Source organism: Anas acuta, chromosome 2 (assembly GCF_963932015.1).
Source record: "Anas acuta chromosome 2, bAnaAcu1.1, whole genome shotgun sequence".
Lineage (NCBI taxonomy): Eukaryota > Metazoa > Chordata > Aves > Anseriformes > Anatidae > Anas > Anas acuta.
Genome location: NC_088980.1, coordinates 104,569,086 through 104,595,868, shown reverse-complemented (window position 1 = coordinate 104,595,868; position 26,783 = coordinate 104,569,086). Strand labels below are relative to the sequence as shown.

At 40.3% G+C, this 26,783-nt stretch overlaps 1 protein-coding gene across 11 annotated transcripts in view; it reads left to right on the top strand.

Moving 5' to 3' along the window:
- GREB1L (GREB1 like retinoic acid receptor coactivator) overlaps positions 1–26,783 on the top strand; it is a 126,562-nt gene that overhangs the window by 76,555 nt on the left and 23,224 nt on the right. For 7 of the 11 annotated variants that reach the window (XM_068671464.1, XM_068671465.1, XM_068671466.1 and 4 more), the window contains 13 exons: positions 1,628–1,804; positions 4,020–4,157; positions 7,090–7,224; positions 9,048–9,185; positions 9,525–9,644; positions 11,344–11,481; positions 13,287–13,472; positions 17,296–17,622; positions 18,428–18,556; positions 19,650–19,784; positions 22,276–22,473; positions 24,325–24,505; positions 26,084–26,276. In XM_068671464.1, the coding sequence (XP_068527565.1) occupies positions 1,628–1,804; positions 4,020–4,157; positions 7,090–7,224; positions 9,048–9,185; positions 9,525–9,644; positions 11,344–11,481; positions 13,287–13,472; positions 17,296–17,622; positions 18,428–18,556; positions 19,650–19,784; positions 22,276–22,473; positions 24,325–24,505; positions 26,084–26,276 (2,195 nt within the window). The remainder of the gene's footprint in view (positions 1–1,627; positions 1,805–4,019; positions 4,158–7,089; positions 7,225–9,047; positions 9,186–9,524; positions 9,645–11,343; positions 11,482–13,286; positions 13,473–17,295; positions 17,623–18,427; positions 18,557–19,649; positions 19,785–22,275; positions 22,474–24,324; positions 24,506–26,083; positions 26,277–26,783) is intronic. The other 4 variants (XM_068671461.1, XM_068671460.1, XM_068671459.1 and 1 more) reach the window with 2 other exon arrangements.

The following is a 26,783-nucleotide window of genomic DNA, read 5'->3' as shown; positions in this document are numbered from 1 at the left end:
CCTCCACCTCGCACCCTGAGGTCTGTATTAATTTCTCATCTCTGATATCATTTGATGATGTGACTCACAGCTCTGCTCTGGCATTGCTGATGTTACATATTCAAGTACCTCTGTGGCTCTGTAGCTGGTACCTAAGAGCAAAGAATTGACTCAGTAACCCTGTGAGACCCTAATGACTATTTCTGACCACTATGAAAATGCACCAATAGTTCCTCTGGGTTGCAAGCAATAAGGGAAGAACTGATTCAGTCTCGGGAGAAACAGGATGAAGAAGCTTACTTCTTGGCACCCTCAGCAATGTGATGGTAAAATATGATAATAAAGCATAATTAGGCTGAAGACAATGGCCTAATTAATAAGGAGTTTTATGGAAAATGCATTTTGCCAGACAGGCAGGCTGAAGTATTTTTCATAAAACCGGGAGTTTGGCTGACAGGTGAGTGTAGGTAGGAACCAGTGTTCTCCGATGTGCTTGGTGTTGTGGTAAATAATGATAGTAATGAGGATGAAAAATGCGTTCCGTTATAGGTCTTGAACTGATTAATAAATGGAAAAAAATCAAAAATAAAGGATTTCTGCTAGGTGCTCATCAGCCTAGCCCTATTTTAAATCATTATTGATGTTCCAGAAAGAATATAAAGTATTTTTTCATCAAAGGTTGAAAGTAATTCAAAGATTAGCGGAGTAGCAAACAAGCTGAAAGAATGTAATTGTTCAGCATTAGATAATAGAGGAAGTGGGTTTGTTCAAACAACAAGGATTTAAGGGCAGGCCCACTTTAGAATATGCTCTGTGCTTTGTTCTAGAAGATTTCAGGCTGCTGCAGTGCAACATTGCCATTGATGTAGCTGTGAATGCCACAGGAAATCAAGGGTGCATATAGTCCTCAATCCAGACCCTGTGCCTGCAACCTCAACCCAAAATTTCATCTTCTTTTATGAAACCATGTGAGAAATATTACAGAAAAGGAGCCTTCTGCTTATTTTTTTTACTCCTAAATGTGTTACTTTCATGAGAGGTTCCAAGTTTTCACAAACATTTTGAAGCACCTCTACTTTTTGCAATGAAAATCTAAACAGTTGACCTTAAATAAATGCTTTGAAGCCTTTAATATGGTGTAAGGTCCAGCTTACTTGGAGAGTGCCTTGTATGAGGAGTCTCAGAGAAAGTCGCTAGATATTAGGCTAATTTTAGCTACACAAAGTTGCAGTGGGTACTCTGGGTTAGCCCCCTATTTCGAGAGAGGGAAGCGTGCAGCTTGGAGCCCATGCATTTAATGTAGAAATGTGGAAAAGAAATAGGAAAGCCTATGGAAATTTCCTTGTCTGGCATCATAGCTCCTCCCGACCCCACAAGTAGCTCTCTGCTCTGGGTAGAGTGGGTCACTGGTGGTGGAAATTCAGCATAAATTGGTATGGCCTAGAAAGATGGAAGAGTTTCAGAAAAGTTAAGACTAAAATCTGCCTGGATTTGGCTGCTGCCTGAGGAGTGGTCTGAGCAGGGCACCCATGGTGGCTGGAGGCCTCTAATCACCCTGAACTGGATGTGCAGGTAGGTTGAAGTGGCTTTATTCCTAGCAGCTCTCACAAAGCCATGTAATCTGTGTGTTTCTGTTTCATTTGTCCAGGATTTTCTGGGAATTGTATAGGCTGTGGAGAAAGAGGATTTCGGTACTTCACAGAGTTTTCCAATCATATCAACCTGAAATTAACCACTCAGCCAAAGAAGCAGAAGCACTTAAAGTACTACCTAGTAAGGAGCTCCCAAGGTGTACTGTCAAAGGGACCTCTTATTTGCTGGAAAGGTAATTAAGGTGCCCGTTCACTTAGAGGTTTTTTATTATGCTGATGTGATGTTGAATGAAAAATTGAAAGTTGCTGCTGAAAATGTATGCATTAAAAGGAAACTATAGAAGCTGAATTTGTTTTGTGATTGAAGGAAAAATTCCCACTGATTTCACTGAAGTCTGCACCATGCCAAAGAGATTTATTAAGTCTTAACAATAACCATACAGTCATGTAAATTGTCTTCCTCCATCTCCTGTGCTTTCACTGGGAGCCCTAAACCTATCCTTGGGCTGTGCAGCCACCTTGGTAGAAGAAATAAGATTCCTCAGTTTGCTAATTCTTTTCTCTACCTCAAGCAAGATGACTCACAGCCAGGGCTCTGGCACTGGCTTTCCATTGATACTCATCTCAGCAGGTGCAATTCTAGCTGGCTAATGCCTGAGGATAGCCAGCACACCGTAAGATTAAGAAAGCTCAGGTCACTGATCTCAAGGAAAGAGGAGAAATCTTGCATACTCTTGCCATTTACAGTGTGGTTTACACGTGGGCTTACCCTCTATCCGTGCAATATTGTTAATGAATCTGCTAACGAGAATGACATCTGTGACCCTGAGGCAAGGTAACCACGGGTCTGGTATTGATGGATGCACGATGTTTGAGTTAGAGCCGTACCACGACTTGAAGAGGGAGCAGTTTACCTACTCGCTGCCTGCCAAACTGATCTATATGCAGGCTGCCTGTATCCCTCAGTAAAGGCAGAGTTTGAGCTGGTGCCTCTTGTTCCAAAGAGGATGATGTGAGGAGAGGAGAAGCTCCACAGGAGGACTGACAGACTTCTGAAGAGTCACATCCTCGTGTGAATGGCAACAGGACACCAGAGAGATGGTTATCACAAAACTGTATGAGTAATTGTAGTACTGCATCAGTTTGGGGTTCAAAGGGATCTTGCCTTCAGCTGCTTTTCTGTTCCAAGCATAATTTACTACTGCTTCAGAGTGGATGTGTTTTTCAGCTTTAAAACTTCAGAAATTTAATTTGATAGCCTCTTTTTGAAGTTCCAGATACTGACAAAGGAAACCTTATTTTGTCTTATTTTTCCATGAATTATGGCAGGGTTTATCCACACAACACAGTGCAGTCTGATGCGCTGTTTAGCAAATTGTTCTTGGGAACATTTTGTGCTGCCTGGCAATGTTCATATGCAAGGCTACTCGTGACAATCTTGATCTTTGCTTGGTTAGGAAGTGTAATTTGGAGTCACCCTTCATTTTGTTTCACTGAATGTAGATTTTGTTTTGATTGCAGGCAATAATTAAGCTACTAGCATGTTGGCATACACAGGAGAAGAGCAGAGCTGGCTTTGGGGTTGTTTTCTCTGCAACCCCTGATGTTCATGCACTTGGGGTTGGTGTGTGACCTGGTAAATTGTGTTGGGGTAACACACACGAGAAACTATTTTAAACCTCCTTCTGATCACAAATGTGTGGAAGAGGTAGATGCAGGGCTAGCTTTGGATTATATGCTCATTGCAAGTGTTTCGAGAACCTACAAAAGTTTAGAAAATTGACCAATTATTGATCTCATGGGCATTGATAGGCGCTATCCCCGTATTGATTCCATCTATCCAGGAACCCTTTGCCCTTTCCTTAACATTAAAGGTCTAATTGGAAGAGAAGCGCTATTAAACACCCTCTTCTCTTCAAAACAAAACCTGATTAGATCGTGGTTTAAAAAAAATGGAATGATATGAGATATTTAAAATTACTTTCTCCTCCCTCAACTCAGTTTTCATCCAGACAGAGGTTCCCAGGGACGGGATCTCCCTGAAGATTTTCTGGAGACACACTAAGAATCCGTGTGTCAGCACAATTTTCCTTCTAAAGGGCAACATATGATGGCTTTTGTAAAGGTTGTGCCACAGAAGTGGCTGAGTGTTTCCTGGGACATGTCCAATGCCTTCAAACCCCTTGCAAGCTGAGAGCCGAGGGCCCTTGCCATCTTGCAGCATCTGGTCTCTATTTGCCTGGCACTCTCAGCGGCCCCCGGGGAGGTTTGCTTAATTAGAAGACAAAGTTGACTAAACTGCTTGAGCTGTATTTCTGTCGAATGCTGCCATTTGCTGCTGTTTGTTGTACGTGCTGGATGTATGCTTTTACCATTTTGTCGCCTTCCGCCCCTGTGTTGCTGAGCTTTCCGACCGGGGAAGGCAGGCCTTGTTAATATGTACTGTAGCTGCTTCGTTTGCAGAGTGTAGAAGCAGGCAATCAGCTGCTGCTAGCCTCCCTGCTAAGCCAAATTCTGCGGTGTCACCGTCCACGACCCCAGAGGGCGGATCAGCTAATGGATACAAATCAGGGTTCACTCAGACAGGTAGGAGCTGAAAGTGCTGTAACGATAACCGTTGGGGGTGGTAAGTTACCGCAGATATTGCTGGTTGAGGGATGATGCCATAAAGAAGTGGGTGGTTATACTTCGAGCCATGTGCGGGTTGCAGCTGGGAGGATACCTTCCAGAATTGGCTTTGTGAGAGGTTTAAGACCCAGGTGAGGTGGAAGATGAGCTTAGCTCTCATCAGAACACTCAATTAAAAAAGCATTAAATGATCTTGTGATTAATTTGTTTGATTCCTTGTTTCCTTTTATTTTATTTATTTTTTTTGGGATCTAAAAAGACTTGAATTACACATTTATAGTGGGATGTTAGTACATAGACCAGGGTATTTGCCTCGAAATGGAAACAGATTTCCTTTTGGGCTGAGGGGGACAGCTTTTATTTATGCATTTGCTTATTTGTTTATTTTCAATTGTATTTCACACATGGGTGTGCTTAGTAAAGCGATTTCCCCCTGCACATCCAGTTGTTTCAAGTTACATGAACTAGCACGCATCTCATACGAGCTTCCTAGTTCTGAGAAGCTATTAATGACAGACTTAATCTAGGAGAAACAATAAAAATCAAACAGATGTTGGCTGACAAAGAAGCAGCATCCTTAATTTATTTATTGCAAATAGCTGAGGTGCTTTCTTTAAGCTTTTGTTCTCATTGTTTCATTGTAGCTTTACCTATGCTGGTTTATGTTTTTGTGTCTGTGCTGTTTCTTGAGAAATCAAAACTAGAAAAATAAAACTTTGCTGTATCTGGTTGATACGTGTGTACCACGGCATACGTTTACTCCCGAGGAGTATGAAATGCAGATGAAGAAAACCAGCTTGATAAAACATGCAAAATTAAAACAAATAAAAATAAATAAAAAAGTTATAAAACCGTCGCAAACAACACCTGAACGTATGCATTCCTAAATTGGAATTGCAATCGCTGAGTGGTGTGTTCAGAGGCCCTTTCCCCAGCTGGTCAGCCCGGGGTCTGTCAGGAAGCCGTATGCTTGAGGCTTTTGTTAAAACGCACGGCGAGTGTCACCCGCACACATCTGCATTTCACTGCATGATCCGTTGGCTTCCCGATCCCGGCATGAGACCTGCGCAGATGCATGAGAAGCTATTTATTTGAAATAACAATATTTGCACAGCTTTGTCTTCTATTGTACCTGCCGAGTTAATAGATACACCTTTTACATGCCGCTCTCTCCTTATCACTCGCTGCAGTGCTCGGTCTGCCTGCCTCTTCTGTGTGTCACTGTTTGTGCTCTTAGGTCACAGTTGTCAAAAGCTTTTCATCTCCTCCTATGGTTATCTTCTAGTGAAGATAATGCCACATTCATACATACGAATTCCCTGTGACCAGAGGAGGGGGAGGGCACCTTTTTTTTCCTGTGGCCTGAATTCTGACGTGCATCACCCATGGTGGTTCAGCTTTTTCTCTCCTGGGCTTGCATAGCTACTCATAGGTACTCTGAGGTGAACGGTCTCTTGTTTTAAAATCAAGTACTTATTAGTTAAGTCACTTTCCAGCCCCAGCAGGCCTGATTCTGATTCTCATCAGAATGAGAGAGAAGGGGAGAAAAACAGTGAGACAAATAAACCTGACCCGAAGCTTCTGGATAGTTTGCTTTGAGGAAAGCTTTCTCATTACATGTTTGCTGCATCGTATTTAACGAGAGACTAGTGCTTTCCTCCAGAGCCTCAGAGCTGGTGGTCTGTGTGTTAGCCGTTCAGCATTTGTCCTGTGAACATGGACGAGGTTTTCAGCCAAGGCTTCTGTGTGTGTTCCCCATCCCATATGGCAAAGCAGACGCCCTCCCCATCCTTCACCAAATGGTGTATCACCCGGGGGTGAATGTATTTGCCAGATCAAGTTGGTTTTCGCCTTCTGTTTTCTTTCCCTGGCTGTTTTACTTGGACATCTGTAGGTGAACTTAGCCTATGTTGCCTACTTCTTGCAGACTCCTTTCTGCACAGATGTTGGGGTAATGTTCTTTCACCTTGGTCGTAAGTTTGGGTTTGCCGGTGTATCAGCATCCCAATGCTGAGTTTTTCTTTGAAGTAAATGGCAGATATTAAATACCTTCATGCTTAAGCAGGGGTCTACATGCTGAGAGATTCTGAATCTTTTAAAGTTTACATTTTAATACTGGGCAAACATTATTTTTTTAATTGCTGTTCAGTTTATCCATCCGTAATTATTATTTATTTATTTGTTAATGCCTTGGTAAAATGCTCGAAGGAGTTGCTGTTTGTTAATTCATGCAAAGAGTTTGGGCTCAGCTACCTTTCATCCCTTACCCGGGCTCATAAATGGGCATACACTTTTCCTAGCCTTATAGTAGTAGTGCTGTAAGGTGATCTTCAGAGCTTATATATTTGATTTTTTTTTTTCTCCTGCCCTAAGTCACGCTTGTCTGAGACTGACAGAGGTTCAATAACTTGTTCCTGAAAATCTCATGTGATGGAGATACCACAGCCTTGTAGGCAATTTATTCCACGTGCTGATTCCCTGTGCTTGCTGGGGGCAAGTCACATAAGCTCTTTGCCTTAGCTTTCTCATCTGTAACACAGGATAACCACGTTTACTTGCCTATCCCACAGGGGTGTTTTTAGGAGCAATGAGATAACTCCTTCTACAGTTACAATATTTTTCAACTGTTCTATGAATGCAAAATATTGCGAAAGAGATCTGTCATGGGTTTAGTGCATTACTAGATTCTTCAGCAGTGCCCAGTAAATGTTGGTTACAACTCCTACAAGATATCCTTAAATGATCTCTTAAGCGTAAAATATTTTGCTTGCTTTGTATGCAGATATGTGTAGATGAATCTGTATGTGTGTTTATGTATATATAATACATATATACTTATGTATACAGTTTTTAATTACTGCTTAGTTGAATATGTATATATATTTTTCAGATTCTTCAGTGTTCAGTCCAGCAAAATCGTCTTCTGCTATTAATTTAAGTGGAACTCAAGACCCGTCTCGGAACAAGAACATTGTGAAACCTTTGGCTTTGTCAGTACAGCTTGTAGGAAAGACATTTGCTGCAGGTAGCACTTTGCTTTCCAGGATAACTGAGAGCCAAGGGAATTGTCTGCTTAGCAGCAAAGAAATAAGGGAATCATCTTTTTGGTGGAAAGGGGAAAGGAAAGCATTCACTAGGATTCTTTAAAACCATCATATTCTACAGGTCCTCTGCACAGAAATCTTCCATGTCTATTACTATCCCCAAACAGAGCCATACCACAGCTTTCAGATTTGACATTCTGATAAAAGTGCATGTCATATACCTCCTGCACTTCCTAAGATACCTAGGAGGGCCAAAACGCCACCTCTTGATATTCCACTAATTCTTGCCCCATTAACTGGGAGTTGTTGTTCTTTTGCACTGAATATAGTTAATCCAGATGCATTTTGTGGAATACAGTCTCGCTTTAAGGAGGTTTAATATCTGTGCTGTTGTAATTAATCATTTCTGTGTTGTGTGTTTAATAAATTAAAAGCCCCCTCTAGGAGGAAATGCCATATGACATGGGGTAGGTTGGAAATGAGGAGACATTTCAGGCATTGGGACGGGTTGCCCAGGGAGGTGGTGGAGTCACCATCCCTGGGGGTGTTCAAGGAAAGGTTGGACGTGGTGCTTGGGGACATGGTTCAGTGGGGACATTGTTGGTAGGGGGGTGGTTGGACCAGGTGATCTTGGAGGTCTTTTCTAACCTTAATGATTCTGTGATTCTCTATTTGCTGTTTTCTACAATATGCATTGCTATATATGCATATTACTTTGTTGGACCTAATGAACGTACCTGTATCAAATAAATCATTAACATAGTTTTGTGTAAAATAGCAGAAAATGAGGCTTTCAGGTAAATGAAACTAGTGCTTCTCCCTGCTGTATTTGAGTAGGAGAATTTATCATGCACAGAAATTACTTCCCACCATTTCAACTTCCACGTTAGAGTGTACTAAGCACAGTACCAGTATCTCAGGCTCTCTGCTGCAGCCAACATCAGCAAGCTGCTGTTCCATCTCCTGCTGTTGCCCCTGGAAATCTTCTTGGGAGCTAACTCACAGTGGAGCTGGCAGATATGGAAAGGAGCCATAGTCCCTACTGGGATCCACGTCCACTCTAGGCAGTTTATGCCATTTGTTGTTGAAAAAAAAAAAATTATGAAACTCTGAAAAAGAATAAGAAGGGGCTCAGAAGTGTGAAGATAACTTCTTGTGATCCTCTGTTTTCGTAGTTTCATTTCGTGATCTGGATATAGTGGGGCCTGGCAGGGTGTCAGGCCTGCTGGGGCTGGAGGATTGTCTTAGGCAGAGGTAGCAGAATGAAGCATGGTTTGCCTCAGTAACACTCAGAGTGTGTGCACTTCACAGCAGCCTGTCCTCTTTTGCCTGCCCAGTCTCCATTTCTAAGGCTCCAGATGAGAGCCCTGGAGTGACTCAGTGTGCATGGCACACGGACAACTGGGAGAAAATACAAAGATGCACCAGAGAGGCTTAGAAATCTTTATAAAATGAATTCATGACGAGCACTTTTTAAAATTTTCCGTGTCTAAAAATGTATCGTAAGCATCCCAGTGATTTTTCTCTGTACGTATTTATTTATTTTTATTCTGTTGGATTGGGGATTTTTTCTTCATCCTATTCTCTCTGCCTTCGAATGTGGAGAACTTGTTTCAAGGTTAGGATTTTGCAGCATGTGTCCAAATTATTCTCTGCCAAGTACTCTTCATGCTTTCCCTGGAGTGGGTTTCTTTCAGTCGTGCATCTTGCCCTGTTCTTTTGTGTGTGCATGCTGCTGTATTATTTTGTTTGTTTGTTTTCAAGATTGTCTCAAGCCACACACTCTGTATTTTATTATACTCAGCTCCTCTTTCACTGCGTGCCACTGATGTTGCTAATGGAAACGCTAATGGAGGAAGAAATAATGTATTGAGTTCTGCAGTCGCTCGGCCAATGCCTCACTTGACCTCTCCTATCCCTGGCTGTGCAGCTGGAGACCAAGGTAAAGAAAACCTCTGCTCTGTGTCCCTTTTAAGCTGCACTGGCTGTTGAACCTGAAATTCGTGATTTTGTTTTTCTTCCCATCATAGCTGTTTCTGCAATTCAGTCTTTACAGATCCTTTTGGTGTCTGGCATGACTCCTAATGACAACGCTGTAGTTTTTGACACAGGTAGAAGCATTTCTCACATCGTAGTCTGCCTTCGTGTAAGGCTGGGTGTAAACCTCTGGAACTCTGTAGTGTGAAACCAGCTCAACACCATGGTGAAATGGAAATGTGGGCTGGAGTCTGGAAGAACAGCACTTAGGATTATTTTTGCTTTTTTTTTTTTTTTTTCACAGCATCAATGTCCAGTTCTGGACCACCAAAGAAACGTCACCGGGGATGGTCTCCTGGCTCCCCAGTCCCTCCTCCTGGCTTAGCGGTACCTGTTCCTGCAATTCGGCCCTCAACTAGAACAGGTAAAACTTGAATGATACAGATATTTGTTAAAAAAAAATAATAATTAAAAAAAAAAACAAAACTATTCTCAGCCAGACCAGTAGCCCTGTGCTTCTTCTCTTAAGGGTTGCACAGAAAACATAACAGAGCTTGCTGAAGTAGTTAAGGGCACCATGGAGAGTTTTTCACATGACCCAGAAAAGCACACAATTGTTCTTGTTTCTGTAATCTCAGCTGGTACAATGGGAAGGTGAAACTCCTGGGGGAGAGAGAAAAAGGAGGATGAAAATTATACATGTAAGGATCTAAACCTAAGTTCCCCAAAGATAGCTCAGGTCTTCTGAAATTGTGCAGGTGTGTGTATATATGAACATATTTAATGGGTTTCCATTATTCTTCTACTTGAACATTTAAAGGATTTCCATTAGCCTTCTACTTGAATATATCATCTCTTATCCAGTGTGGCATGCTACAGAAACAGCACGCTCAGATCTGGTGTAGGAAAGATGCCTTTGTGTAATTCTGGCTTAAGAAAGGACACTGATGTTCCCTAGGTCATCTTTGCTTAGAAGGATAAAGTTTGTGAGACCAAATAGCTCATATGTGTGGAAAAGGGATAGACACATCTAGAAGGGATGTGTGATAGCATGATGTGAAATAGGATTAAATATAAATACGTGTGAATAGCCATCAACGTGCGTATAGGTACCTCTTTATGCGTAACTACTAATAAAACTGTTCCCTATTTATGGGTTTTGCAGTTGTGAGATTCAGAATAGTTGGTAAAGGGGAACATACAATTGCTTACTGATCTCTCTATAGAATAGGAGAATAAACACCCAAGGATAAAAACAAACAAAACAAAAAAACATGTTTTTCATCATGCACAATATGTTCTTAACTCTGCTTTGGAGCATTTGCGTTTGGGATGTTTTGGAACTGACTTGCAGAGATATTTATCATGGGAAGAAGGGTTACGTGGTAGTTAGTGTAGGCCTGCCTGCTTGAGCAACTCCAATCAATCACAGCTATTTCCACAGCTAAAATGTATGCATGCATACATTTATTCATGCTGCCTCTGATGTCTTCTGTAGATAGCATTGTTTGAAAAATCTGTTACAAACAACCAAATGAAGCCTGAGAAACTTCTGAAGGAGGTCTCACACCGAAAGCTGATAACAGATGACACATTTTTGCATTTTGTTTCTTTTTACTTGTGAAAGCTGCTTTTGCACTTTCATGCCTAAAGCCTTTTATTTATTTATTTATTAATTATCCTTCCAGCAGCTGTCTAAGGACATCTTTGAGATTTTGGCTTGTATTTTCTTTCCTAGCTACGCATGTTCTAGGCCAGAAGTCAGAGCAGTCGCTTCCCTTTCCTTGACAGGTATTATTGAGAGGTAGCCGCTGTCTTAGAGGTGGCCTCTTGGCTTAGTACTTGGCTTTGTTTGAAGATGCATATTCAACCTTGTGTTTTCCTCCCTCGTTCCCACCAACAATACAGTGGCCAGAAACAGTTTTATTTTAGGGGTGGGTCTACAGGAGGGTATAGGCTCTTAATTTAAATTCTTTAAAACTATAGCAGGAAATGCAGAGGCCTCTTGAATTTTATTACAGTTTGTGATCTGGGGTTATTTATTTATTTTTTATTTGTTCATACGGCCAAATCACAGTATGAGCCTTTTAGTAATGGAAGCTTCTCTTTTCTTTATTTTATAGAGCCTCTTTTGTCAGTCCCAGTTCCTCAATCCATGTTAACTGGAATTTTACAGCCTCAACCCATCCTGGCAGGGGAGACTGTAATAGTTCCTGAAAACCTGCTGAATAACTCGGGAGTCAGACCAGTGATTCTGATAGGTAAGTCTGACACTGGGGAGTCAAATCCTGCATTTTGAACAAATGCATGCTCCCCTAAGAGAAAGGTTTTTGGTGTTTTTTTTTTTTGGTTTCTTTTTGTTGGTTCTGACATTCGGTACAGTATGTAATCGGTTTGTCATGGATAGTTTACTTAAGTTGCTCAACACTTAAAATTGGAAGTTTGGAGATTTCTGAGAGGACCTGATTTGCAAACGGGTCATGACAAGGTCAAATTGATGCAAAACTTCTGGCCGAACTGAAATTTTGTACAGATAATATTTTTGTAAAATCCAAGAATAGAAATATTTCCATGTAATGAAAATAGCTTCTCAGTGTAAACAACTTACAAAACAAGAAAATATTTCCTGTAGCATGCATTATCCAGATCTTGAAGCCCAGGGATTCTGCATGAGAACCAGAAAACTGATACATCCTGGCTAATCAGAAGTGAATCGTACTAACTTTTTGTCTTTTATAGTCCATCATTATTGTAAGTGACTGAGATAACAGATCAGGCTTTTAAAATTCTTTAGCTCTATGAAGCACATTGTTAACCCTTAGAAAGACATTGGCTTTTACTTCAAAAGTATGATTTGTAACGTGAATATCCTTTTCAAGCTGAGCAATAAGGGCATAATATGTAACAAAGATGGTTTGGCCGGTACTGCCAAAATGTTGAGGAGTGATTTTTTTAACTCTTTAAATCCCTTTTCAGTCCAGCACGATACAGCTGCTTGTATAAAGTAGCTTTAGTGTTAAGAGAAAATGCCTGTCAATACAGTCCATGGAATAATTCATCATTCATGAAGACACAGAGAAGTTCTCAGAGTCCTCACTTACAGAGATAATCCTAATACAAGCAATTTCAAAAGAACTAAGAGGGCCATCTATGCTAGTAAAACCCTCGAAGCTAGGGTTACACTTCGTTTGGTTTGTTTAGCTTAGTCTTTTTTTTCTGGAAGCGTATTCTGAAGTTCTAGCATGGTGCTTTAATGTTTTCAGAGAGACGCTTCGTTATTAAAGATGAGGGTGTCTGCAGTTATCAGCTTAAGTGCAAATTGAATGCAGCCCTTAGGCTCTTGGAGAGTTGCCAATGAAGTCCTCAGCTAGGCTAAATGTTAGTGTCCCTGAGAAGCAGTGTCCTATTAATAGTACAGAACCAGATGTACCCAAATGGATGGGTTTGGCAAAATCTGTGTGGAAATTTTTTTTTTAAAGGAAAACATTCTCAAGGAAAAGAAGAGTTAGTCTGTTTTCATACGCTTTGCCTTACAGAACAGCATGTTTAGTTGTTGATGTTTATTTAACCTGTGTATGAAAACAGAACATAAACATGGAAAAAAATGCAATTAATCACGGCGATACTGAGGTAGCTGAATCAATTCTAATGTTACTGATGCTGTTTTCATAATGTTAAGATCAATGTTCTTTTCCTTCCATTGATTTTTGGGTTTTGTACACTCTATTATGGAGAATATGTATTCAAAGGTCAGGTTAAGACCCAAACAGATATTATTCTCATCTGTATTTGGATAAAAATAATTATTATCCCGATAGTATGCAGTTATCCATAGCTTTTGCACATCTTTGTGATCACTTGTTTTTAAAAAAACAGCAAAGGGGCAGTGGCCTATTTCACTTACTTTATATGAAATTATAATGTCAGGAGTGGCCAGTGATGCAGGATGTTTTTCAAGGTAACATTCAGGAGAAGTTTGGAAACGTTTGTGTTGTGCAAGACTTCATGTAATGGATTATCTTGTCAATTTCTGTGGGTTTTGTTTGTTTGTTTGTTTTTATGAAAGGTTATGGCACTTTACCTTATTTCTATGGAAATGTCGGTGATATTGTTGTGAGTCCCTTACTGGTGAATTGCTACAAGATTCCACAGCTGGAAAACAAGGATCTGGATCTCCTGGGTTTGACCAGCAGTCAGCTGCTAAGTGTGGAGAACATGATACTTTTAACTATTCAGTATCTTGTCCAACTAGGTAAGCAGCTTGTCCTAAGCACTTCAGTTTTTATTTCTTACTGTCCTTTTTCTCCCCACCCTTTTTATTTCTGTTTCTGAGCCAATTTTCTGGCTTTTTTTTTTTTTGGTGCCTCGGAGAGGTAAGTGGCTCCATCTAGTGTGTGTGACTTTGCTCCTTTGAACATCTGACAAGAAGCGAATTTAAGAACTGATACTGCTTCTGCTCTCCATATGGGGATTGACCAGGTCACCTCTGTGAAAATGGCTCCTCATTTGCAATGCAGATAACTCATTTGCTTAGGGTATCAAACCATCAGTTATCACAGCTCTTTCTAAGGACTCTCAGTCTGTTTTATTCAGTTTCGTGACAAATGCCAGCAGATGTGTGATGGTCGTCATTGTTTTGGTGACAGCACCGTTTACATGAAAACCACATTTGTTTTTCAGACTTAGGCAAGTTATTCAATGAATATCTCATTCTTGCAAATGTATTTGAAACGGACCCTTTGCAGGTTTGAGAGCAAAGCACATCGTTTTCTTTCTCTCATTACAGGTCCATTTTTCCCTACCTTAGGGTAAAATACAACAATGTTAACAGTAAGGATTTAGAAGTCAAAGAATATTGCAGGATAGCTTTAGGAAGCTTCTCACAGCAGTCTATTTCTTAACTTCAGTATTTGAAAAAATGTTGTTTATTATACAGGAGTGTGAAGTAACTTTTGTGAGGATTACACTGCTTTTCCTCAATTGGATTTCTGTTCGGGCATCTGTAATACATAATGGTATGAAACAAACAGACATTTCAAAAGAAGTACAGCTGGTGATAACACTATAATTTGGGGAGTAAATGCACTCTGCCTAGGTTTAACCCCTGTGTTCTTCTGCTTTGCTGTTCTCTGCTGATGCAGAAGTGTTATAGACAGGAAGGAGGCTATCTTCTGTGTTGTAATGCCCTCCGTGACCTGTTTGCTTTATTTATCATTCTCTGCTGGGAAATGCCCTTAATAGTCCATTGTATGCCAGGTTGGAACAGACAAAGTGTTTCTTTTATTTATTGGCTGAATGTTTTTCTCTTGCTGTTCTCTCAGTGGGCTTAAATTTGTTATTTTGAGTTTTTCATCCTCGGTGTGGAAAGTTTGTAGAGGTTGCCTTTTAAAACGAGCTGCCTCACACAGTTCTGGATTGATAGAGGCAGCTTGCAAATTTCCTTCAGGGAATCGTGCAGCAAGCTGGTACAGCATTTCCAATTAAAAATAGATGATTTATTGAATCTCATGGAGCCAGTGAAGCACATTCCATAAGCAAATCCAGCCTTAAGGGGATGTTCAGTCTGTCTTCGCTGCAAGCTAGAGCAGGCCTTGTTCAAAGCTTCTGGAGCTTAGCTGAGCTGTGTCTAGGAAGCACTGTGCCTTCAGCATAAAGAAGTTCCCATATTATAGCAGGTGTTGAGTTTGGCTTTGGGTACTAGCTGTTGAAAGCTGAGCAGTTTTCCTCTTGGACATATGTGGAGTGCGAGATGAAATGAGGGGGCAAAGTAAATACGTTTTGAAGAACACGGGGATCAAAGCATGGCACAGGTTTTCATCTTGCTCCAGACTTCAAACTGTTTGAATCCTGACAGTTGTAGCCTTTATCCCATATTGTATAATCAAAACAGGTTAAAGATGGAGGGCAGTCATGTTCCAAAGTTTTTTGACGAGGAGAAAAGACAAATTACCCACATAAATTAGCAGTTTATTCATGTGAGCCGCTTTCTTGAGTAAGTAAGGCTAAAAGCTATTATTACTTCCAGAATATATTACAAAAGCATAAGATAAGGGCAAAGATCAAAAAAGCAGACAGAAGAATGACACAGCCTGAGCCTTGCCTAATTTTTTCAGATCTCACTACTTGTGCAAAATATTTTTGTATGCGTTTACATTTTCTGAGCAATCTCACAGTGATGTTACAAATCAAAGCAAACAAAGTATGTCTTTGATACTTCCACTTTAAACCTACTATGAAGACTATTCCCAGCTCAAGCTGTGACTGTGAGCCATAGTGTTGCTGTAAATTCCCGTGACTGATAAAGGAATAACTAAAAAACTATCAAGGAATATTTGATTTCAGTGCTTTTTACAGCCTAGTGCCTTTGCTTACTTGGATTTCGCGTTTGTTAACTTTGACAGCATTCATAATGAAGTATTCTCAAGCTTTATTTTTGTACCTCAAGTTCCCGTATTTGCCATACGTGATTTTATATGGTATTATTCCTTGGTAGTTTCATTTTCTGAAGCAAAGATGATCCCTTTGTGTACTCATTTCTGCAGAGGAAGCTGTCAGATCCTCTCTTTTAACTTTGACAGATACCTGTTCTGTATTTATGTATTTTATTATCAAATATTGCTCATTTTGTCTTTCATCTCAGATGATCTCACTTCCTTTGTTTTTCTGGATAATTGCTGTGGGGAAAGACTGCCACGAGTCAACTGTGGTATTAAGCACAGTGCCAATTTCAGCATATTCCCTTATCAGTGCCCTTCTGATAACTAACTTTATTTTGAAAAGTTTTTCTCTTATAAATCATCACCTTAGAAAGGAAGAGAAAATATATTTCCCAAAAAGATAATTAGAAATACAGAGCTATACCCATAACTCTCACCAATGCCTTGTAGGCCATAGTATCCATGCATTAAATGATCAGAACTTTGCAGCAAAAATGTGAACAGCCTTGCCTTTAGAAATCTATAACTGTCCTGCCATCCTATGGCAATTGGGTGACGACTCTCTCCATATTTACTTCTCAAAAAGGCAAAATGACAACCCGCAGCGATTTTGCATATTGCATACTTGGTTTATTTACCCATTCCCTGCCCTGCTTCTTACACAATTTTTCTGCTTCCATTTTCACTGCTCACTTTGTTTCTTTTCTTTGGCCCTGAAAGAAAACATGCAAACAAACAAACAAAAAAAACCAACAGCATTTCACATATCACTGGTATTTAACTCCCTTTTTTTGTCGTAGAAAAGCAAACTGCTGAAGTGTGAAGCTCTCTGCTTTGGCACTGCCATGGGATCTTGGCAATTTAAACTATGGTTACTTTTTGCTCTGCATTCATGAATATTCTTCATAGGTTCCTGAGTCTTTGACCATGAGATAAATCTTACTGAACAAAATCTTATTTAAAGCTGAGCTGGGGGACTGATACTAAGATAGGATAGCTTCTATTTCGATTTTCCAGTTGAGGTTCACAACACAGTTTACAAACTCTGAGGACTGCAGATTTAAAATTGTGTGTACCTATGCTTCTTAAAATTAGGGTTTGAAAATTTGCTAAATTAAACCGTAAGAGAAGAGGTTAAACCTGTTTGCTTGTATCTGCACTTAGTTTATGCAGGATGAGGAAAAGTAAAATGAAGACCAGTTGACAGGCTCTGTTCATATTGGATGGCTGTGATCAGACTGCAGGGGTGAGCGTTTGTGTTTTCTGCTGTAAAGACGTATGGAGGTTATGGGATTAATCCTTCTGTTCCAGGCAAAAGGCACATATTTCCTCAACTTTATTGTTCATCCCACCAGTTTCTGAGGGTAGAAAAGCTAGGAATAAAATGGAATACCTTGTTGTCAAAAAGAAAATAGGAGAATGGTGAGAGAGAAAGCATGGTACAGAGAGAGAGGGAGGCTTCTAATATGATAAAGGAAGAATATGCTGTGTGGGTAGATATCGACGGAGCAGGGAGTGGGTTTTTACATGTAAAAAATACAGTGAAGGAGCTTGTCACATCAAGACAGACAAGAGATTAATCCTGGTTCAATAACATTTTGATATGAGATACTGTTCTCCTCTTTGTTTTTCACGTAGGTCCTGACCAGATACCCCTGAGGGAAGAATTTGAGCAGATCATGTTGAAAGCTATGCAGGAGTTCACTCTGAGAGAGCGATCCTTGCAGATAAGTGCACAGTGCATCTCTGTGTCGCCAGGTCAACTCCCTTGGCTTGCTAGGTTAATTGCTAGTGTGTCCCGGGACCTCGTGCACGTGGTCGTTACCCAGAACTCGCTGGCAGAGGGCATCTCGGAGACCTTGAGGTCTCTCAATGAAATGAAACATCATCAGAAGCTCCCGGATTATGTAGTTGCCATTTGCGCATCAAAGATACGAGGAAATGAATTCTGCGTAGTAGTCCTGGGTAAGTGCATTTGCAGTACACTGTGAGTCTTAATGGAAATTTGCAGAATGCATTTTCTCAAGACGTTGTTCCAGCTTTTACATTTCCAGCTTTTACATCCTTCTTTAATTTTTACTCTCCTTCATATTTTTGCTCTGCAATGTTCACTGTTCCTCCATCAAGACTTGGAGTACTGATGTCCAGGAGGACCTAAAAAACCAACTGTACGGTAGTCTTTATGGCTTCTTGAGAGAATTGAGAGAATGGCTTCTTAGAAAATACCTTCTTAGAAAATATCTTGGCTTGGCTTCGTAGAAAATATCTTGGAGTGACCCTGTGGCAAATGAATCTGTCTGTCCTCTGTTTCATGTAACAACTGTGCCGTCTTACATGATGGGTACTGGATAGACCACAGTCTTCTGCAGATCCCTGTAAAACAGAATATTCTTTTTATCCTTTTTACCATGTTGATTTTCAGATTCTTCATATAAATTAGTAATGTTCTTTCTTCTTCTATACTTGGGATAATTTCTTTTTCATATTTAACCAAAATCCTCCACTCCATCTAAGGTACAGACATTTATTTTGCATATCATTTGTCACTCAAGTGTGCAAACCTATGGACAATGGCTGGCAAACAATGTGCTAGACAGATTTCTCCTGTCTCTAGCAAAACAGATGTGAGATTCTCTCCCAGGGTGTTGGGTAAAGGCAGTGGAGATCCATAACCGAACATTGGCATGCCCCTTACCTCTAGGATGAAAACGTTGCGTTCACAGTGCGCTGTGTTAAGGATTGATCTTGCTTTTTTTCCCTTCCTCTCCAGGTCAATATCAATCTAGAGCACTTGCAGAAAGCATGCTTACCACCAGCGAATTTTTGAAAGAGATCAGTTATGAGCTCATCACAGGAAAAGTTAGTTTCCTGGCATCACATTTCAAAAACACATCTTTAGGTAAGTGATACTAAGAAACAGAAGTTCCAGCAAAGACAGGGATTGTGTCATTTTTTGGGGGGTCGGTGTTCCCTTCTGTTCAGCAGTTAAATCACACATGAGTACAGTTTTCCCTTTTTCACTGTGAAGCATCTTTTCTTTCCCTTCATGAAGTGAGTGTAAAGGAGTACTCAGCCTTCACCTGTGCAGTGGAAATTATTCCTCTTGTGACAAAACATTTTTAGCACTGCTTGGACTGCTGAATTTGACAGGAGGGCACCATTCTTTGCACTTTTAGCAAACAAAGTGTTAGTGTTAGAAGCTGTTTTCTAGTGTGTTTCTTTGTAACATCTGACATCATCAGATGTGACCATTAGCTGTAAAGGCACAGAACTGTCTGTGGTTCTCTCCTCTCCTCTCCTCTCCTCTCCTCTCCTCTCCTCTCCTCTCCTCTCCTCTCCTCTCCTCTCCTCTCCTCTCCTCTCCTCTCCTCTCCTCTCCTCTCCTCTCCTCTCCTCTCCTCTCCTCTCCTCTCCTCTCCTCTCCTCTCCTCTCCTCTCCTCTCCTCTCCTCTCCTCTCCTCTCCTCTCCTCTCCTCTCCTCTCCTCTCCTCTCCTCTCCTCTCCTCTCCTCTCCTCTCCTCTCCTCTCCTCTCCTCTCCTCTCCTCTCCTCTCCTCTCCTCTCCTCTCCTCTCCTCTCCTCTCCTCTCCTCTCCTCTCCTCTCCTCTCCTCTCCTCTCCTCTCCTCTCCTCTCCTCTCCTCTCCTCTCCTCTCCTCTCCTCTCCTCTCCTCTCCTCTCCTCTCCTCTCCTCTCCTCTCCTCTCCTCTCCTCTCCTCTCCTCTCCTCTCCTCTCCTCTCCTCTCCTCTCCTCTCCTCTCCTCTCCTCTCCTCTCCTCTCCTCTCCTCTCCTCTCCTCTCCTCTCCTCTCCTCTCCTTTTTTTTTTTGTGTTTATTCAATTGGCAAATTTCCCAGCCCTCTCTTCTCTTTATTTCCAGTCCACTGCCCCTTCACAGATTTGCCATCAGCCATGTGAGAACATCTGTATGTCATGTTATACATCATTTATCTTAAAGTGCTCCCAGATAATTTGGTCTTGTTAATTCTTAACTAGGTGATGATTTGGACAAGCTGTTAGAGAAGATGCTACAGCAGCGAGGGGAAAGCGTCATTATTCCTTTTAATGGAGATGTTAGTGAGTGTGTATCATCACAGGAGGCAATTGCCATGGTTTCTACACAAGAACCAGGTAATTTTTTTTTAACATGCATGTGCCTCAGAAGAGTCTGAAGAGTCTGTAGTCAGTGTGCCAACCTTCAAATATTAATATTGCCACCTGGATGTAGAAATACATCAGTCTCCTGGATGGAAAAACTCAGTAGCAGCTTCAGCAACTTTTATTCCCCCTAACTTTTATAATTCCAAAGTTAAAATACGTGATCTTCTGTTCTGCACAAAGCAGAGTAGAGAAGATGTCAGTGTGGCCTCATCTCACCCTTGTACAACTAGAAAAGGTATGTAATTTTGTGTTCATGGCAAAGAGAACTGTGTTCTCCTTGCTGTTCTCCCCAGGTGCCCTCCTGAGTTTTTAACTTTTGATATTCCTCACTTTCCACACGTAGAGTTGTAATAATATGTACTATGCAGTTGTGCCCTGGGGCTTACTTCTTCCCAGGTTTTGAGGAGAGTGTTTTAGGATCTCGGAGTGAGTGTGCTAGGCAAGCATAATCTGTAATTTTCTTACTTGATATTCTTGTTATTCAGCATAATGTGATGAGATACTTAGGTGCAGTGGATGAGCTAGGAGTGTCTACCTAAAAATGCTAATTATCATTTTTCCCATTTTGGAATCGTTTCATTATTCCGAGTTTTAACCACACTTTCCTTTTCGTATGACAGTAATGGTAAAAGAAGATACATTGAGCTGCTGTGAACACTGAGATTCTTTTAGGTCTAGTATTAAAGCAAATTCAACCTCCAATAAAGCTTTGTTTTCCCTGTGAAAGAAAGGTATGCTTCTGACTCACATTAGTTAGTTCAAATTAATCATCTCAGGGTTAAATCTGAACGAAAACAAGATGGTTTATAGGCTGCAAATGGATCAGAAGATCCAATTAGGGTGGTTGCCAGAAGGACAAGCCTTGAGCTTCCACACAGGATTAATTTGAAATAATAATCATCTTTTGATTTTTTTTAAAAATATTATTATTATTTTATTTTTCTTCTTACTGTGTAATGATGTACAGTGGTGATTTTTTAATCCTTCAGTTTTTTTTTCAAAACTATTATTTTGGGCTAGTTTTGTCTTTAAAATATGGCTATGCAATGACTTAAGCTACAGGGAATCTGCCTGAATTAAAAAAAAAAAAAAGGGGGAGGTAAGCCTCCTGGGCAGTGAGTGGGACCTTTCTCCCAAAGTAGGTCCACAGGAATGAACAATGAAGCAGGTCTGAACAGGAGAAAAGTGCACCCATGAACACATGTACGTCTTTGTAAAACTAATGTAGAATCATTAAGGTTGGAGAAGACCTCCAGGATCATCTAGTCCAACCATCCCCAAATAACCTCAAATTTTCATGTAAATTATAACACTTTTTAAAGTGGTTTGTTACTTGAAAAAACAACTGTTGTTCTTGTGTGTTAAGTTTGTATTAGGTCTGGATTTTTATTTTATTTTATTTTATTTTATTTTATTTTATTTTATTTTATTTTATTTTATTTTATTTTATTTTATTTTATTTTATTTTATTTTATTTTATTTTATTTTATTTTATTAATGATAAACACTGTTCATCAGGATTTAACCCAGTAGAAAAACTGATGGAAAGAAAAACTGTAACGGGATTATGGTAAATCCTATTTTACTGTTGGTAACCTGCAAGCTGAAAACGTTCAGGGGCTAGTTAAACATGGATTGTCAGGCATAGAAATTGCCTACTGGAAACACTGAAAACAGGAACATGCTTTTTCTTGCAGGAAACAGGAATATTCTGCTACGTGCCTATAAAAAGTCCAGTCCCCCAGTTCTCTGCAAGTAGTAGTATTGACACTTATTAAGCTCAGTTAAATCTGACACTCAGATTTTGTTAAAAATCAAGAAACCTCCAAACAAATAAATGCTCTCCTCCCAAAAAATAATTGAGATTTATTTCATAAGTGTATTGCTTATCTTCCCTTTGTAGTATATGTAAGGATAAGACAGACACATGGCTATCTCAATGCTTATGTAGAGTGGGGCTCAAGAAATCCGAGTAGACCTGATGTACAAATGAACTCCTAGCTTCCTGCTGCCCTGCTAGAATCTTCTTGGAAGGATTATCAAGGCAGGCTCAGTTTCCTCAGGTTAATAGGTGTGGTGGCTCTCCTCCCGTGGTGCCCTGAGCACCATAGCCTCAGCTGGTTCTCCTGGCAGGAGTGGGAGAGGGAAGCTGCTGAAATATGCTTAAAAGTATGCTTAAAAATGCTCAGAAACACTTAAAGCGCTTAAAAATGGGCAGTTCTGTCCCTGAGGTCATCTGACAGATAATCGCATATTGATTAAAAAGAGGAAGTTGACATTTGTGGTTTGTACCCAGCTTTCCAGACTGTTAGGATTTATTCTGGTGAGTGATTCTTTTGTGTTTTTTTTTTTTCTCATAGTAGAGGGTAGGCGATTTGGAGGGTCGTGTATGTTGGGGGGTGGGTAAGTAAACATGTTTCTTGTTGTGTTTTGTTTTCTTTTTCAAACACGCACACTCTAGATTTGGATGTTGATACCTTCCAAATTTACCAGCCACAGCTTACGGTTGCCAGAAAGCTCTTGTCCCAGGTTTGTGCTATAGCAGACAGTGGCAATCAGAGCCTGGACCTGGGCCACTTCAGCAAAGTAGACTTCATCGTTATCGTTCCCCGTTCAGAAGTCCTGGTGCAGCAGACCCTGCAACGGATCCGACAATCAGGTAAAAGGAAGGGGAGGAAAAAGAGACTGCTGAATCAAACCCAAGTATGTGCTTGCCATTAAATCATCTCTGACTTAAGGGCTCCTCTGTGTATTTTGCATGTCTTGTATTGGCTCCATTAGTTGGTATCATTGATGTATTTGAAACATCTTCCTTTCATAAACTGGGCCCAAGCTGTACAGCAGAAGTGGCAAAAGGAATTGCCATATTCATACAGATCTGAGGAATACTTGACCTGAAGAAGTATCCAGCTGTCAAGAGAGAGGGAGGATGAGTGAATACAGTTGTTCAGATCTTTTATCCCCTGTGATTGCTAGTGCCTTTTGTTCTAGGTAGACACTTGTGTATTTGCTCTCATGTATTAGCACAAGCGTAAGTGCAGGTACATTTACGTAGGTAAATGAGTAATACACTCACACTAGCAGACAGTAATTGCCATACTGGTTCAGATAGTGAGTTTTTTTGTTGGGTTCTGCATCTCACCACAGCTGGTGCCAAATACATCGAGAAGAGCAAGAAAGCTTTAGTGTCCAGGTGAAGGAAAATGTCCCCTTTGAAAACAACCCTTTTTATCTACTCTGTTAGTGATTGACATGTCCAGAAAAGCATAAGAGCTTCTCTTCAGAAAAAAAAATAAATAAAATCATGTCTAATGGAACTGTGGACTGTCTGTATAGATGTTTGGTCATTTAGCTATATATTTAGGATATTTTTCTGTTTGTTTCATCAGCAGGACTTCTTTTCTGTCTTCATCTGTATCCAACAATCCCTTGTATTTGCACTTGAAAGTTATGGGTATGAGCTCCCAGTGTAATGTTTCTATGAGTGGCTTTGGGTAGCTGTTGGCTTTTTTCCCTCTTGTTTTCAACTCTAAACTAAAACGTCCCATGGTTTCTGACTGTGCCGATATCTTGATGTAGCTCAATGTTATGGTCCATCTCTGCAGGTATTTTTTCTCAGCTTGGTACTATTTTACTAGTAAAAGGAAAAGAATGAATTAGATTACTTGAAATAGGGTTTTCTTTTCCTCCCTAATGTAACCTTGTTTGCTGTGGTGGTTTTTTTTGTTCCATTCCTTGTTTCTTCACACATTTTATTTACTTTATCACGTGTGTGTCTTAATAATGCTGCACATTACACCAGAGGTTGTCTGATATTAGTGTTTCACATTCATTTTATTATATTAAATGAGTGGTTTCTACTTTACGTTTCACACAATTGTAAAAATGATTAAGAGCCTGGCAAATAGATAGTTGACCCACGTGTCACTGTGGTTTATTGCTCCTTCTTTAACTCAGAAGGTGTTCAGTGCTACACACATCTTGCCTATTTTATGAATGTGATGGCAGTTTGTCGCTACAAAGACTGCTAGAGAGTAGTTGTGTTTTACTGACATTTAGATGCTAATATTGAGGCAGAGGCAAAGCATGAAAAAATGATACTAGAGTTAGTTTTACATAAATTTAAGATTTTAGTGAAGGAAAGGCCCAAGTAACTACTTCTGACTGTGGCAAGGTTAAAATATTACCTAATAATGGGACGTTTGGCCTAGTATCGTGGAGCACAGCCAACTGAGTGCTGCTCTGGAAGTTTTTGTGGATTTTTTTTTCCTTTTTGGTAATGTGAGAAGTCTTTGGAAGGTCTTCAGGCACTTTTTGTAGGAAAACCAGAAGCGAAGAAGCAGATGTCCATCTCCATTGCGAGAGAAAATGCATTGTGATAATCCTCTTCCCAAGGCATATCAGTGATTTGGCTAAGTTGTGATATTGGCAGACAATACCTACAGATGACAATTAATTATTGGATGTCCTCAGAGGAAAAGATTTTTTTTTGCATTCTCCTTTTTGGTAGGTGTCCTTGTGGACTTGGGCCTAGAAGACAATGGCACAGCGTATCAGCGAGCTGAGAAGTACGTGGTTCGGCTAGACAACGAGATTCAAACAAAATTTGAGGTTTTCATGAAACGAGTGAAGCAGAATCCATATACGCTGTTTGTGCTGGTTCATGACAATGCCCATGTAGATTTAACAAGGTAGGTGCTTCGATGGACCGAAGGAAAACAATCCTCTTCCAGTATCTTTCTGTTAGCTTTTCCAAAAGACTTACCACTTAGAGGTTCCTCTAGGCCTAAGGCATCTTGTTCCTCAAAATCAGAAATGGTCTTCTGCACTTGAGCCTGATAAATAATTAACTAATTAGTTAGCTAATTCTGATTCGGCTGAAGTTGGATGAGACTAGCTTCAGATTGTTGTATCCCTAATAAAACTGTTCACAGGCGTAAGAGCTATGGTACTGGAGTGCAGGAGAAAGGGCTGAAATTTGCACCTTTCTTTGCTCCTTTGTCTTTTTCCTATTTCCCTGTTTTTTTTCTGTATGCAAACCTGAAGCTGTCTCACGTTCTCAAACTAGCCATGTTTTAATTCATGCTTTTATCCTTGATGACAGCGTTGCTTTTATTATGAGAAGCCTTATATAGATCTAATACTATTTATCTTCTGAAAAATGACCTAGTTCCTGTAAGAAAAGGATTAAAAAAACTGTTGAAGTTGGTCAGTGTCAGATCTGCACAGAACAGCATATACACATGTGCAGAAACACTTCTTCATGCTGAATCACAACTTTACTATTGACAAAAAGAAAGAAGTAAATAAATAAATAGTTCTGGTCTTGTTTTCTGAATAAACTGAGGAGAAAAAATTTAATGTGATTTTGACATGGTGCATTAGGTTGTGGGACTCATTTGGATTGCAGAGATAATAAAATACTTTCCTTGCAGGATAGCTAAAAATAGAGAAAAGCAACATTCTTCCTATTTTATCCTCCCCATTGAATTTTTGTTATACTGAATTTGGAATTCTTGTTTATTGCAGAATCACAGGATGGTTTGGGTTGGAAGGGACCTTAAAGATCCCCCAGTTCCAGCCCCCTGCCATGGGCAGGGACACCTCCCACCAGACCAGGTTGCCAAAAGCCCCATCCAATCTGGCCTTGAACACCTCCAGGGATGGGGCAGCCACAGCTTCTCTGGGCAGCCTGTGCCAGGGCCTCACCGCCCTTTGAGTAAAGAATTTCCTCCTATTGTTTAATCTAACACTACCCTTTTTTAGTTTAAAACCATTACCCCTTGTCCTATCACTACACTAAACTATCCTGGAGGCCAAGGTGATTCCAGGAGCTGGAAATCATGACAGCAGGTTCCCAGTCTCATAGAAAAATGTATCTGCATGAAGAATCCAGTGGATTTTATAAACCTGTTACTATATCGTAACCCCACAACTCATGCAACAGTGTTCCTCAGTAAGAAGGACATCAGCTTTGGCTTATTTTTGGTTTCCTCTGTCTGATGATCTTTTAAATTGGCACACTAATTAAACTTCTTACTTTCAGCAGATTTTGGTCCTTTATTTAGTGTTTTTTTTCCCCCCCCTGTTGCCTGACTCTACCCACAGAGATCACTCAAATGGTTTTGACATCTTTCACCCTTTCAAAGAGTTTTTTGAGCTGTGATTCTCAGTGCCATGGTCATTTGGAGATTTTTCTGGAGGAGGAGAGTAACCCATTGAATCTCGGGATGTCAGTAAGGCAATTCTTTGCATTCTTATTTCTGCAGTGCCATTTCAAGTTCCCTGTCACATGGTGAGCCTAGTCATGGTCTGGCTGATAGAGTTATTAATTGCAGGGAGGTCCTTGAAGCATTCAACCTCCTTGTTCTTCAGGTCAGCTCTTTTCCTTACGCCTTGCAAACGCAGCAGTCCAGGATCAGCTCTAGCAATGAGGTACATTGGATACAATTTGATACTGTGGTAAGTGTTTAATTTATAATTTTAATTGTGAATCTTAATGTTGACTCTTCACCTAACAGAACCTAGCAGATATATACATTAAAACGAAGTGTTAGAAAGGACTTCTTTCTCTGCTGGAGTTTGTTTAATCAGGCTCTAGCTACACAGTCCTGGGATGATGACAGTAGAGGTAGCGTTGACATTTAGGCCTAGGAATTTCGTGTTTTCCTCTATCCAGTCACATAAGATGAGTAATGACTTTTTATGCTCTGGTCAGACAAAGCTATGTAGACATGCTGGAAACCTCTGGAGCTGGCTTTACATTTTCAAGCAGTCTAACTTTTGACTGCAAGTGGTATGTCATCTAGCCTGTCAAGTCTATTCACAACTTTTCAAATGTTAATAAAAATGGTGTGCTAGGTTAACAATTCACAGTGTAGCAAGTGCCAGACAGGAGGCGAGAAGTCACTTTGACATCCCGTACCATTACCTCTACTCACCATTCCAGCAAGCTGTTTCTGAGGATGT